This window comes from Falco rusticolus, chromosome 4 (genome assembly GCF_015220075.1).
Source record: "Falco rusticolus isolate bFalRus1 chromosome 4, bFalRus1.pri, whole genome shotgun sequence".
NCBI classification, from domain to species: Eukaryota; Metazoa; Chordata; class Aves; order Falconiformes; family Falconidae; genus Falco; species Falco rusticolus.
In genome coordinates, this window is record NC_051190.1 from 15898412 (window position 1) to 15912833 (window position 14422).

Genomic DNA, 14422 nt, shown 5'->3' on the forward strand with positions numbered 1-14422 from the left:
TGTCTTCCCAAATTTAAATAAAGATTGAGAGGGAAATGTGAAAATCTCTGTTGGCAAACAGGCAGCACATCTTAGTATTTCCTGGGCTGGTGGGTTATTTGTAGCAGCAACTCTGGGCTGGCCAATTCTCCTTGCCCCAGCCGGGGCTGCAGCCCCTCTGCCAAGCTCCAACCTGCTCACACAGCCGCTGCTGCCTTGATTGATGTTTTCTCTACAGAACAGGTGGGATGGAGGCTCTGATATTACTCATTAGCTCTTCCAAATGTGGAGTGGGCACATGCGTAGTAGCGTGGTCAAAGGGCCTGTGGTGGTGCTGCCTGCTCCTGCCTTCGCCTGGGCAGGGAAGCCTGGGTGTGATGCAGCCTGGGGCAGAGCTGAGGGCCATAATGCTGAAAAAACTCTAGCTTAGGTCCTCCATGGTGAGACCAGTAAAACTTCATCTCTACCATGCAGTGGGTGATTTTATAGGCATCTGTAAATCTGCTCACATGTGCAAGCATGGACAGGGTTCCTGGGGTAATATAAGCAGATGCGTTAAGAGTAAAGCAACACAGCAATGAGAGGGTCTCAATGTAACTAGTGCTTTTGGGCTCCCTCTGTGGGGGCTTTAGGTACCCTGTGGTGGGCTGGGTGCTGTGGGAAGAGACAGCAAAGCGCAGTGGGGAGCCAGAAGAGTGGCCCCGTCTCCTGCCATCCTTGTGCAGATGCCTCCCATGGCTGCTACTGTACTCGGGGAGACGTCTTTTCCCCAGGCTGCAGCCCTCTCTGGTACTGGTGTCCCTGCATCCCTTTTAGCTCTGTTGGCCATGAACCTCATAGAGGCAGGGATTAAACCTCTTCAGCCCTGAGTGATGTGGCAAAGCTGGCGGTAATCTGCTGGATGTGTACAGCTTTTCAGTAGTATCTAAAGGAGTTTGGGGCTTAAATCCTGTGAAGCTTTTTAGTTTGCTTTGAAACTCCCAACTTAAAAATCAAAAGTGGAAGGCTCTGATACAGCATAGAGAGCAACATGGTATAACAGCGCTGGCATCATCAGCAGCTGTCTTTATGCTTGGTGATGCTGAGTGCCCCGTTCAGTATTTCAGATGAATTTTTTGAAAAAGAATCTAATAAAGCTGAAGAGAGCACCAGCCTGCAGTGCTGCAGGGTCTGCTGCAGCCCGGTAAGTGGTCTGCCTTGTGAGCAAACACCGACACATCTGCTTTCAGCAACGTTAGGCTTGATCCACAGCATTCATGTTTTGTCGCTGGTTCAGGAATAAAAGCAGGCTTTGATCTCCTTATGTCACGTAGTCCGTGTTGCAGCGTTGTTTGAAGGAGCTGTGCAACAGGACAGGTCATCGCCTGCTGCAACCCATCGTGCTCTGGCTAAAACTGCATCCTCACCCCCACGTCCTGCACAGGTGCCCAAGTGGGCACACATTTTAGAAGGCTGAGACAAAGCAGCTCCCAGGGGCACCTCTGCAAAACTATTTTAATGCATGTTTTTCAAAGTTTTCAGGAGAGTTTAGTGAGTTTCAGTAACAGCAGTTGTTAGCTGTGGGAAGGGAAAATAAAATTATCTCACTGGAAAATGAAAATGAGAGGTGTTTGCATTTCACTTGCTGTCACACCTTGCAGCAAGAGGCTGGTCACCATGAGATACAGCAAGTTTCAGTGCCAGCTGGAGAGCTGAATGCAATGAAGAAGGCCAGGAGCAATGAGATGTGTCAGCTGGGGAGTTCAGGCAGGCTGAACATCCTCCTGCCATTCTCAGCCAAATGTGTGGGAGAAACCCAGGCACCCGCAGGCTGGAGAAGAGCTCTCCCAGGGCTATGGGAGAGCCAGCAGTAACCCCTGTGCTGATGCAGTGGGTGGCAAGTTTTGTGTCGTCCTCAGGCACCTTTGCCCATTGCTGGCTTTTGATTCATGTTTGTCTTCGGGTCTGTGTTACTCCTTCAAAATCTCCTCCATACCTTGTCTGGGCTGCTCTGTCTTTTCTAGAGCTGGCAAGGAAGGAGTGAGATGTGTAAGCCCTGTCCTCGGGGAGGAAGGTGTGTTGGCCAACACTAACTAACACTAACGAGGCAAATGCTGAGACATTATGTGTCCCACATGCAGGCTGCATGGTGGGAGCGTGGCTGCAGAGTGCGGTTCCTGTGTGGGTAAGGCAACAAAAAGAAATGCTGCTCACGGTGCAGTGGGAGGCAGATGCTGCCCAGCTTTGCAGACCAGAGGTGCTGAGTTTAATCTGTGTGGCTGGGACTTGGGCAGCATGCACAGTAGCCGACAAATGCTTTCCCATACTTTAAAATGCACCAAGCAGCAGAGCAGTGCTTCAGCCCGGAGAACTCTCTCAGCACCACGATGTCTCCTCATTACAGTATCAGCCAGCATCAGGCTGTATCTGTTGGAAACACGGGGTCACATCATCAGCAGTGACATCTGTCAGCATGGCAGTGCAGCTTCTGCTCGTGGGGAAGGGGCCTTGAGGATCAGCACTCATGAAGGGCTGCTGGAGCATCCTGTGTGTCTGGATTGTACTAGAAGTGCCAGCCCCAAACAGATAAATTGAATTATCAGACAAATTCAGTCTCCTTGGTTTTGTCTTCAGGATTTTCCCTGTGAATTCCAGCTCTTCTTGCTCAGCCTAAATCCAAAGCCGCTGGGGAAAAGCAATTGTGCTCCAATTTTGCTGCGTAGAGAGCTGTTGTCACCCAGCAGGTGTTTCTGTATACCAGCGTGTAACTTCTGTCTCCAAATAAAACAGAAAGTTCACCTTGTGTCTCATCCGTTGTCACATGTATTTGGAAATATTTGATGCAGCGTGTAGAAAAGAGGGCAAAACAGCGATAAACCCAAGGCTGATAAATAAATAGCATAGAGCGTGATTCACAGCCTGGGTAACAGCAAGCAGTGCCTGGCAGAGTGGGGCTGGTGGATCCATTTTATGTTTTTAATGTGCTGAAGTCCTGAACACAGAGTGGAGAGGTGGGACAAGCCTGAAACCCCCCTTGTGAGGAGGTTTGCAGTGGAACGGCGTGGGGTTTGTGTCTTTGTGTGGCTGCTGGGGGGAGCAAATGTGGCATCTTTGCACAGAGGTGGCAGGCACTTGCCAGGGATGTGTCCTGTTCCCAAGCAGGTGCCTGTATGTCGGAGGCAATGAGCTTACCTCCTGCTGCCTTCTCCTCCTCCTCCTCCCCACACACACAGGGAACAGCAAAGGGTTTGTGTGGGTGGATTAATAGCACAGAAATTTTCCCTTTTGGCGCAAGGGAACCTGTGGTTTCCCATAGGTTTTCTTTGATACACAAAAGGGGGTGAAAGCTCCGGTTCCTGGAGGACACTTTGGAGGTCTAGTCTTGTGTGAGCACAGGAGGAGCTCAGTGCCCATTAAAGTGTGGGAGACCTGAGGGGTCTTTTCCCCTGTTTGGGTGGGCTCCTTGCAGTAGCTTTCTAAGATGCAGTGAAAGGCATCTCAAAGTAGAGTCCAAAAAACCCCCCAAACCCAGCAACGAAGAAGCACTGCTCCAATGGCAGTTTGTAAGCATCAGAGCTTTGGAGGATCTTTAAGCTTAGTGCAACTTTAGCCCAGAATTGTGAACTGTTTCTCTCCTGTAGAGCACGCACAAGGACTCAAAGTGATGCTGCGTTAGCAGTGGGGAGGAAGGGGCTGCATCTCCCAGCCCACTGTGGTGGTACCTGCACACAAAGCAGCCAGCCTCTCACCGAGGGGAAAGTATTCACTTTCTCTACTTAGGCTGTGTGTAGTCATTGTCTAATAATATGAGCATTTTGCCATGTCTCTGCAAATAAGGCTGAGGCTGCTGCCTGATTGGTATATCATCTCACTTTCTCTCGGCATTGATTTTCTTGCTCTCCTTATTTGCTTCATAAAAAGCGAGGCAAGGAGCTGGTGCTTGCTTGCTCCTTCTCCCTCCCTCCCTCCTTCCCTCCCTCCCTCCCTCTCTCTCTCTCTCCTGTGAGAAGCTTTTGGGAGCCTTTATTTTTAGTATGAGACAAACCTTGCTTTATTTCAGGAGACGCAAGTTGGATTATAAATTCTTTTGTAAATGTGTATGGTGATATTTGCTCCGGTAAGTTATGTGCATCTCTGTTTATTTGTGTAACTGTACTGTCTGGGGGAGAAGTGGGGTTTTACAGGAATTGTGAAGCTCACAGAATTGTTTTTAGGTTTGGTTTCTTTGTACTCTCATGCTGAGCCCAACTGTTCCATGGGTTTTAGATAGATTGAAATATTTTCAGTTTGTATTTTGCTTTGCAGAGGAGAGTGCCTGCTTTGAAAACTTGTTTTGCACTTCATTTTACAGCAGAAACGCGGAGAGCGAGGATTAAAGGGAAAGGGAATTCTGATTTATTGTGCTCCTTCTGGCATTTTAAATCAAAGAGGCCTCAAAAATAATGCAACAATATTTGATATTTAAAAAAAACAACAGTAAGAGATACTTAATAATGATCAAGCTGAAGTATGAATATCTGCCTGCATATTACCTTAGAAAGATCAATCTGAAGTGTAGCAGGTTGGCAGCAACATGCTCCTCATCAAAATGTATTCATGAAATAAAGAAAATCTTTAAATTAATTAAGAAAATAGCTTGCTTTCGGAGTGTAACATCATAAATACAGGTCAATAGGCTGTTGCTCTGACTTTCTGCTCCCTGCCTCTGCTTTGTAGAGCTTAGCAGCCTCATTCCTCAGCTCTTGGCTAACTTGGAGCCCTCTTCGTTACCTGTAAATAACAGCGAGGTGCAGTTATTTATCTCTCCCCATCATAGCTCCTGGTGTGCTTTCCAGGGAGTGCAAGACAGTGATCGTAGTAGCACAGCTGAGGAAAACAAGATGTATAGCTGTCATACTTACAGACTGCATAATAAATATTTGAATTTGCAGCATTATATTGATTAATTTATTGGCACTTCGATTCTTTCATACTTGAATCGTGTCCATGGGAGTCAGTCGCTTTGGCGTTTCAGAAGTCGTTAAAAACTCCAGCTGCAGCACAAGCTGGAGCTGCTGTGAGAACATGCTTAAGTATCTACCTGCTCAGAAAATCAACGTATTAGACCCAGAATAATCTGCCTACACTCATGATACTGGGGCATGCTAATAGATATACGAAGTGTACTTTAATAAGACGTTAGAAGGCTGTAAATGAGTTTATTAAACCCACAGGAGAAGGTAAAGATGTTGTGTCTGGAAGTCCAAGCTAAACTCCTCCGGAGAGAAATTTCAGATTGGCAATAACTGCTTAGTCATTTTAAGCTGCTTTTGAACCAATTTAATTGTTCTTGTTTTTTCAAAACTGAATAGTTGCACTTGCCTTCTCACCTGCCTGAGGAGCATCTGATGGGAATGTTTTGTGGTGTGTCCCTCTGCAGTGGGCTCACGAGCTGTGTTGGGGGCTGTGCCCTGGTTGCCCAAGCCGGGGCTGGGCAGGAGCTGGTGCTGGCGTGCAGCATCCCACGGCAGCCAGCCGGGCGTGGGGCATTGCACAGGCGAGCCCGTGCACTCGGCTCCTGAAAACGTAGTTAACAGGCACTCGGTTCAGTGGATTTTTGGCTTTTGCATGATTGCTGTTTCATAAAGACCATATATATATATATGTATTTATTCCAGCTGCATAACTTGAATGTATGTGCTTGGCACGGTGTTGGAAAACATGGTGCGTAAAATGTGTTACGTACCACAGTGTCAGAGAACAAGGTACGTAACAATAATTGTCTTTTTCACAGTCATTTAACTTCTCAGGTGTGGAGGGCATGCGTGTCTGAGCAGTGCACATCTCACACACTTTCTAAGCATAACCCTGCTTCCCTGAGGACAGCATTAAGCATTTCTAACTTTGCCAAGCCTTGCTGTCTGGCTCAGTGCAATGTCCTCCAGGTGAGCAGAAGGATGGTGATCAAAGAGCACACTTGGATGACCCTGGAGGGGAAGGAGCTGTGTAGCATGAACAGAGGAGCATGATTCCTGCTTCCTACCCTGCAGAACTGAAGGCCTGGGGGGGTTGTGCCATGTAATTCACCAGAGCAGAGGTGCCAGACCGCCCTGAAAGCTGGGCTGCAGTTCATTAAGGAAGCCAGTTGAGCTCATCTTAACAGCTTTGGAGCAGGAAATGTCACCAGGGCTGGTTGGTTTGACTGCAGGCAGGGGGACGGCTCACCCCTGTCCCGGAAGGCAGGTCGCCAGTGGCCAGGGGAGTGTGAGGCACAAGGTGAATAATGTGGTTAAGCCCATCACTGCAAGACTTTCCCTTGGCAGAGGAGCTTGTGGCTGAGCAGAAAGGATCCCTTCAGCCCTACATGATGTCTGTACAGGATGCGACTGAGACAAACTCAGGAGGATGGGAGAGCTTGCCCTGCTCCTCATGTTACACACAGAGAAGTCTTCAGTGCTCATGGTTTTCCATCTGTTGCCTTTTACCCATCCTAGCATTGCAGTGCGTGGTGCTCCTTCAGCTCTGGATACCTGGTGGTAGCAGATCTAGGGGCAGCTTCTCCCCAGTCCAGTACCCCAGACCACCGCTTGCCTCTGGGACCTGGGAGCAGCCTCCATCACCTCCCCAGCAGCATGACATCCTCTCTGCAAGATGACCTCAGGTTGATGTGCCGCCAGGGCTTGGTGCAGCTGCAGGGACAGGTTCACAGCATGGTGCTTCACAAACTCTGGGGCTGAAAATGGGAGAGTTGTGCCAGCGGGATGGAGGAGTCACTGACCTTTTCTAGCAGGTGCATCAGGCTTTGAAAGGAGTTTGAAGCATTATTTTAGGGGTGTATGGATCCTGGGGAGCTTCTTTTCCTTTGAGTCCTGTCTCCTTCGCTGCTCCTCTAGCAGCTCAAACAGTTCCTAGAAAAATTCCTTAAACTCATAAAAAATTGATTTCTTAAATATCTGGCTCCTCCTGAATGCCAAATACTTTTTTTTAGCCAAGTCCTTGGAAGACTTAATGAGTACTTTCCTCACCTCTGTTGATCCTGTTCAGATCGATAGGCTCTCTACAGGGGGAAAGGTGTTAGTGTTGATGCTGGACAGTAGCTACCTGTCACTGCTGGTGATGGCAGGTGGTGTTTTATTCTTCATGTCACTCTTGATTAGGAGATCCTGTACAATTATATGACCTTTTTTTTTTCAGGCAATATTTCCTTGTACCTAGGGTGGCAGATGGCAACTTGACCTAGAGTTTGGGTGGTTTTCCTGATTTTGCCTTTGGGCTCTCTTTCTCTAGGCAAGCTGAGCACAAGTTGTTTCAATAGTAGCGTGGTACACCCGTGTAAGTACAACGTGTTTGTGTGTGGTGGGCTGGGGGCTCAGCCCAGCTAGTCTGAGCAGAACTGGGGTCCACGGACCCTACCTGAGCTCTGCCTATGTGGGTACCACCATGGGATGCAGGCGTGTGGGAAGGCATGAGGAGAGCTGTAGACTGGGGAGATAAGAGCCACATCCCGTTTCGGTGCATCGCTCCTGCTTCACCTGGAACCGCCATGGGCAGCCTGGTGTAGGATGAAGTGATGAAGCTGCTGCCTGCCCGCACAGCACACACGTGTCCGTACAGGACGCAAGGTTGCTGGAGAGCCCAGGCAAGCCCAAAGGAGAGGTGCAGCTCCTCACCAGCCGTGCGGTGGCATAGCATCAGCCCTGCAGAGGTTGGAAGGGCCCATCAGAGTGTCTGGGCTGGGGGCATATGCTGCTGCCCAGGCTCACAGGGTCAGCAGGAGCAGAACTGCGGAGCGCTTGCTCAGTTTTTATTTAATTCAGTGTCCAGCACAGATGGAGGGTCCGACTCTGCCTGTCCTTAGTCTGCAAATGTAGTTGTTGCCCTTCACTCAAAGGCTGCTCGGAGCCCTTGAGCCTGCGGTGAAAATCCTCATAAGTGAGCTCTGGGGCCAGAGACGTGAGGGTGCTGTGAAACTGCTCAGCCTTCCTCCCCTGTTGTATACAACCTCTTATTTTGGAGGGGAAAAGGAAGGAAAGGAAAATGAGAAAGATATGCTGCACCCTTCTGTACAGCTGGGGGGAGAGGCAGGTGATCAGCATGGGGTGCTGTGTCTGCAATGCCGTGCCTCTCCTCTCCTCTCCCAACCGCCGGGTGCCGGGGCTGTCCGTCTGTCCGTCCATCCATCCATCCGTGCCGCGGGCTGTCCGGGTGGAAGGGCTCTGTGCCACCCCAACGGCTGCACAGCGGCTCATCTGTCACTTAAACGTCCCCGGTGCTGTGGCAAAGCAAATATGCTGCAGCAGGCTGGAAAGCTGTAAACATATGGGCACTAACAACAGATTAAGTGAGTGATTTAGTCTAAGGGGCTTGGTAGATTACCATAAAATGTATCTTAATTAGAAAAGCAATCAAACTTGCACAGAGTCAATGAGGATGAAACATCCGTGTTGGCAGCAGTGAGTGCTCTGTCCCCCTCACCAGGGGATGGGGATGGCAATAGCGATGGATGTATCTCATGTCCACTTTGGGGGGTTTGCTGTGGTTTATTCAATCCGGCTATGGGTGGAGGGTGCCCTCCTGCTGAATTATTTGTTCTTTGACCCATGGGACCATCCTGGGAGCTGCTCAGAATGAGACTGATGGTGAACTTGGACTCCTTTAACACCATTAACAAACCAGAAACTGCTGAAGGTGAAAGAACAGAGCATTTGCACATTTTTCTTAAAACTGTGTGCAATTACCCAAAGATATATTTGAGTGTTTGCCATGTATAGCACAGCTAGTCCCAGATAAAGGATTGGGGCTTCTAAGTGCTACCATAACACAAATAATTAATAAGTCTATCTCCCTCGCTGCGTCCTCATCTTTTTAGTGAGCATGTCCAGAATTAGCTTTTACCTGACTCTGAATTTACAGCATGTTCAATTGCTTTTTTTTTATTCTGCTTGTGTTTTCTTTTCTGCCTTATTTTATTGGCCCTGGTTTTATTCCACAGGCCTGAATCTACAGATAAAAAAAGCTAGATAATCATCTCCAGCAGTGCAGATATAAAGATTGCAACAGCCAAAAACATATTGATGCATTATTGGTTTTGTCCAAATGCCTACTTTTTTCTGAGGTCTGGGAGGATTTGAAGTACATTGGGAAGCGACACAGAAGATGTGCAGCAGCTGCTAGCAGCTGAGAGAAAGGAAAGGACGCCTGGTTATTTCAGAATTAAGTATTTTGAGCCACGGAGGAAACGGAGAACATTCAGGCAAAGTTTTTGCCAAGTTTTTTTTTTTGTTATCTTTTTTTGTGTTTAGAAGCAGGTATGGCTGCAGATTTCAGGGAACAAGAATGAAAGGGTGTGAAAAGAAAAAGAGACAGGCAAGAAGTGTGGAGGAGCACAGTAAGGGGGAGGATGGAGAGGAAACAGGACAACTTAAGCTGTCCAGATGAAGTGTGTCAAGAGCTAGTGAGATAAGGAATATTTTATTTCAATTTAAGGACACTGTTTTTATCATTTCCTAAAAACATTTGTGTTTAGGTGTTGCTTTTTATGATTAAATGTGGGATGGAGAGCACTGATATCTCCGGGGACAGAGTATAAGAGGAGTGGCGAAAAAAAAGAGGGAAGAGAGGTTTTAATTTTAAAAATGCTCAGAATGTTCCCTGTGAATTCCCAGAGCTCAGCAAAGCAAACGTTCATTTATAGCCCATCATTTTAATTATTAGAAAAGAAATTATTTTTACCATGTGGGCTGATAGTTAGCCAGGAGCAAATTCTTCTTCCAGCCTTTTTCACAGAGGCGAGTGCTGAGGTCAGAGCCAGCTTCAGTGGAATTTTCCACCCAAAACTGGTTTGAGATGAGCCAACAGGTCCCGTGTTTGGGTCCCATCTCCACGGATGCCAGGCAGAGCTCTGGGATGGATGGCTCAAGCCATCCTCCATCGTAAAAGGTGCCATGGTGAGGCTGGATCTGGAGCAAGAAGGGGACACCTGTGATGGTCAGATGGATGAAGGATACCCCTAATGAGCCTCCATGGCCAGGGCTGTATGGTCTCTGGAGGGCTTTGCAGACACACTGCCTGGAAAACCAGCTGTGCTTTTCCAAAAGCAGATCCTTGGTTCCCAGTGGTCCTGCTCATACAGGTATTATGGGATGGAAAAAAAAGAAAAAAATGGTCAGACCTCATCTGAAAGAGTGCAGCTGGGTATGTAATAAGGGATTGGAGGCCCCATTGCTTAGCAATTTGAAAGCACTTTCAAATCCTCATGGGAAAAAGCTGTTGCACTAGATTATTAATCCCAAGGGCTTTGCAGATTCCTTGCCAAGCTAAATAATTTTCGCCCATTTCCTTAAATCTGCTTGAGAAAGGAGACAGACCCGAATGCAGGCATGCATGCGTGTGGGGTGGGCGGGTGGAGAGGCAGCAGATGACACCACATAGCTACACAGCAGCACGGGGAGCTGAGGAAGCTGCTAATGGCCTCTGATGAGCACAGACGTGATAATAATGAGGTTAATGCCCTTTCATTCACCCAGAAACATCTTCGAGAACGTATAATCCCTGCTAGTCAATGGGCAATCATTAGCTTATAAATAATACAGCATGATTGAAGGACAGCAGCCTTTCCTGTAATAATCATTTTCAGTTGGTGCTGACCCCGGGATGGCTTTCTTGCAGCCCCCATGCTGTGCCGCGCCGGGGGACCGAGCTGACGGAGCATTTTCTGGTCAGAGGAGTGCTCCCCACCTCTCATTTCTGTGTGCATCTGTCACCAGAGCAGGAAAATGCTCCACCGGAGCCCAGGTCTACCAGGTGGTGCTGGGAAAGAGGAGCTGAAGCTAATAGGGAAGAGCAAAAACGCAAACTGGGTATGGAAGCAGTTACAGCAGCCATCAGGCGGTGTTGCTGGGGTGCCTGGGGGTGATGCTGGGAGAGCTGGGGCTGGGCTCCTGGGCTGGGAGAGGTGCCTTGTCACAGCCCCAGCCCAGGGCAGATGCACATTGCGTACAACACTGCTTTTGCCAGCTGGGTTTGCTGTCCCCTGCCATCCAGCACTGTGGCCGGGGAGGTGTTGTGTAATCTTGGTTGTCCTTGAGCCCCTGAGGCCATATCCACCATCAGGGATTCAGTGACATTAAGTTCGGGGGCACTTTCCGTTCACTGAGTGCTTCCCACATGTGGATGTCACTCAGCCGTAAGGTAAACCCCTGTGTTTATTAGAAGGAGTAAATCCTTAGTAATAACTTTGATCATACTCTGTATGCATTTAAATTATCTTGTGGGCCATTTTAAACCCAGATGATTTAAACCCACCAAGCAAGCAAGGAAAAGAGCAGCCGTCCAACCTTTTTTATTTTATAATTAAATGTTTACACTTGTTACACAGTAAATCCCATATAATCAACCTGTAAAGCCTGTACAAAATCTGTGTTTTCAAGAGGGAGCAGGAAAAGAATTACATTTATGCATGAACCTGAGCATCTGCTGGCTTGCCGAACCTTACCTGTTAATAAAATAAGGATTAACATGAGCTGTTAGAAAACCTCTCCTTTACCTGAGCATGGCTTTCCTTGTTTTTTGCATGTGGCAGTCACACGTAATCGATGCCAAAGCAGCTCATGAGATGGTGCAGGCATGTGGGGGGACAGCTGGCATGGGTGAGAGGAAGGGGACACAGCCTGGAGGTGGCTGCTCTCTTGGGCTGGCACTGGCAATGCTCTGGGCACTGTCACAGTGCGGATCCTTGTCGAGACCACCACGGTTGTCTGTTTTGCTAGCAGTCTACGACTGGAAAAGCTTTCAGGGCTGAAAAGGAGTGCATGTCTCTGCTCTGAAGTGAGAGATGACACACCTTGAGTTATTTGGGCATCATAGGTACAAATCTAAACAAAACTGTCCAACTTGTGCTCCCACATCCTTAAAAGAAGAGTGGAGGAAGAATTCTGAAAAGGATGTGGAGCTGTGGAGACCGCAGAGGGAGAGCTGTAACTTCCAGACTGCCTTACAGCTGGGCTGGGAAAGGGCTGCTAGCTGTCAGTGCAGTGATGCTGTGGCTCTGTGGTACGCCCCAATGGGAGCAGTGTACCCCTGGTGATTACCCCAGGTCCTCCTAAATCTCTCTGCAGCAAGTATTGGTGGATTTTGTTTCATGGAAGACTTGTTGCCACTCTGTCAGTTTCCACGTACAGAAAGCAATTTACACAATAAATAACAAAACAGACCCTCAGGTCCTTGTAAATGTTTCTCTCAAACCTTTGGCAAATGGTTAGAGGGGCTGGAAGAGCTTAGCATCTCTGCCCCACTGTATAAGTAGCTTTGTGCCCTGACAACTTTTCATTTCTCTGAGTCCAAGAACAGGCTTTCTAAATATGTCTATTTTCTGCCCGTTAACTCTTCCGTGCATGCTGGCAACCTTAGCATTAGCTTTCAACTTTATGGCTACCCATTAAATACTGGGTGAAACACATCTCACCATCTTGCATTATATTTTGAGCTTAATAAATAGGAAAGGCATTACACAGATTCTGTCTGGCCATCTGGAGGAACAGTGTTCTTTACCTCGACGAATGACTAGCTAGTCCTCTCGTATACAGTTGGGGTTTACTCTATTAAAATATAATGAGAAAAGACTGCTGTACCATTACGTGGTGGAGCTAAATGAGATTTTGTTGTGGTTTAACCCCAGCTGGGAACTAAGTACCGTGTGGCTGCTCGCTTGCTTCCCCCCCCCCCCCCCCCCCCCCCGCCCCCGCTGATGGGATGGGGGTGAGAATCTGAAAAAAGGTAAAACCCATGGGTTGAGACAAGGACAGTTTAATAATTGAAATTAAATATGATAACAACAACAATCATCATCATCATCATCATCATCATGTATTGAAAGGGGAGACAACACAAAGAGAGAGATAAACAAAACCCAAGAAAGACAAGCAATGCACAGCACAGTTGCTCACCACCCGCGCTGACTGATGCCCAGCCAGTGCCCGAGCAGCCATCAGCCCCTCCTGGCCAACCCCCCCAGTTTATATACTGAACATCACGTTCTGTGGTATGGAATAACCCTTTGGCTAGTTCAGGTCAGCTGTCCTGGCTCTGCTCCTTCCTGGCTTCTTGTGCACCTTCCATGCAGAGCATGGGAAACTGAGAAGTCCTTGATTTAAAGTACTGCTTAGCAACAACTAAAACATCAGTGCGTTATCAACATTATTCTTATACTAGATTCAAAACCACAATACTGTACCAGCTACTAGGAAGAAAATTAACTCTATCCAGCTGAAACCAGGACAGATTTTTTTTATAATAATCAACGAAAGATGAATAAAAAAGATAAAGGTTTTCTTCAAAGGAAAAAAGATAAAATTGTCTCCTTGGGATTAAAGTATTGTAGAACTAAATTATTATAAAATGGTCTTTACTCAGTAAAAATACCCCAATTTCATTCCATAAATCTTTCCATTAAGAATCAAATTAAGTGGATTTTTTTTTTTCATTTTAAAAATGCAAAGCACTACATGAAATGCTGTTCTTTAAACAGAGGATGCTGCAGGGTTCCTGCCCGCTGCAGGGTCAGGTCCTTCTGTCCAGCTGGCAGCATCAAGGGCTGCTTTCTGCAGGGTGCCCTAAAATGCCCAACAGAGGTTTGCTGCTGCAAGTGCCCCAGCAAAGAGCCCAGCCATGTGGGGAGGTCTTGGAGCATGTCTTCTCCAGGTGGGTGGCAGTGGCTGGGGACACGGCAGCTCGTGCTGTGCAGGTCCCGCTGGCCTCTGTGGGCTGGAGGATGTGGTGTGTTCCAGCAATAGCCATCCTCACCACACAGCATGCGTAAGAAGGGGCATCCTTCACTTAGCTCAGTATAGAACCATACAAAATTGTTGATGCAGAGATGTTCCTCCAGCACAACTGTACCTGCATTTCCATTCCCCTTTGAAAAGACACTGGAAACATTAGGTCTGATGCTAAGTGAAAGCTATGAGGTGCTTTGTGTTGGATCTGGACAGTTTGTATGTCCCCAGTTCCAGCATGGTGACATCAAAAGCCCTTTCCTAGCTGCCACCACATCCTGAGGTGCCCATGGTCTGCAGGTGCCTCTGGACATGAGACGGTTGCTTGAGTGGTCCTTCAGTGGGGTGCTAAAACAGGCACTGCTGGGGTCAATGTTTGGGCAGACATACAACATTCCCCAGATGGGGCATACATGGTTCTTCAAGCCCCAGACTCTGAGATGTTCCCTCATCCCTGGGCTTTCCCCTCCATGCAGAACAGGTGTGGGCAGGCACAGGATCGTTCTTTGCGATGCTGCAATCTATTTGTAAGGGGGTACACGCTAAATCCCAGCAAGCAGTGAACAATTGCTTTAGGGTTTATTTCTCAGCAGGAGCAGAAGATATTTCAGTTTTCTCCCTGTATAGTTGCTGGAGGATAATGACTCCTGCTAGTCATCGCCTACCCGCCCAGCACTGCGTCGGCTGCGATGCTATCCACCTCCAATTCATCA

At 47.9% G+C, this 14422-nt stretch overlaps 1 protein-coding gene across 2 annotated transcripts in view; it reads left to right on the forward strand.

Moving 5' to 3' along the window:
- Positions 1 to 14422, forward strand: part of SYNPR (synaptoporin) — a 109910-nt gene that overhangs the window by 60162 nt on the left and 35326 nt on the right. The window contains exon 1 of one of the 2 annotated variants that reach the window (XM_037386278.1): positions 3899 to 4075. The exons of the other annotated variant lie outside the window; for it this stretch is intronic. Within the exon in view, the coding sequence (XP_037242175.1) occupies positions 4052 to 4075 (24 nt within the window). The 5' untranslated portion in view covers positions 3899 to 4051. Of the gene's footprint in view, positions 1 to 3898; positions 4076 to 14422 lie in introns of those variants that run through there. 2 annotated transcript variants of the gene reach the window in all.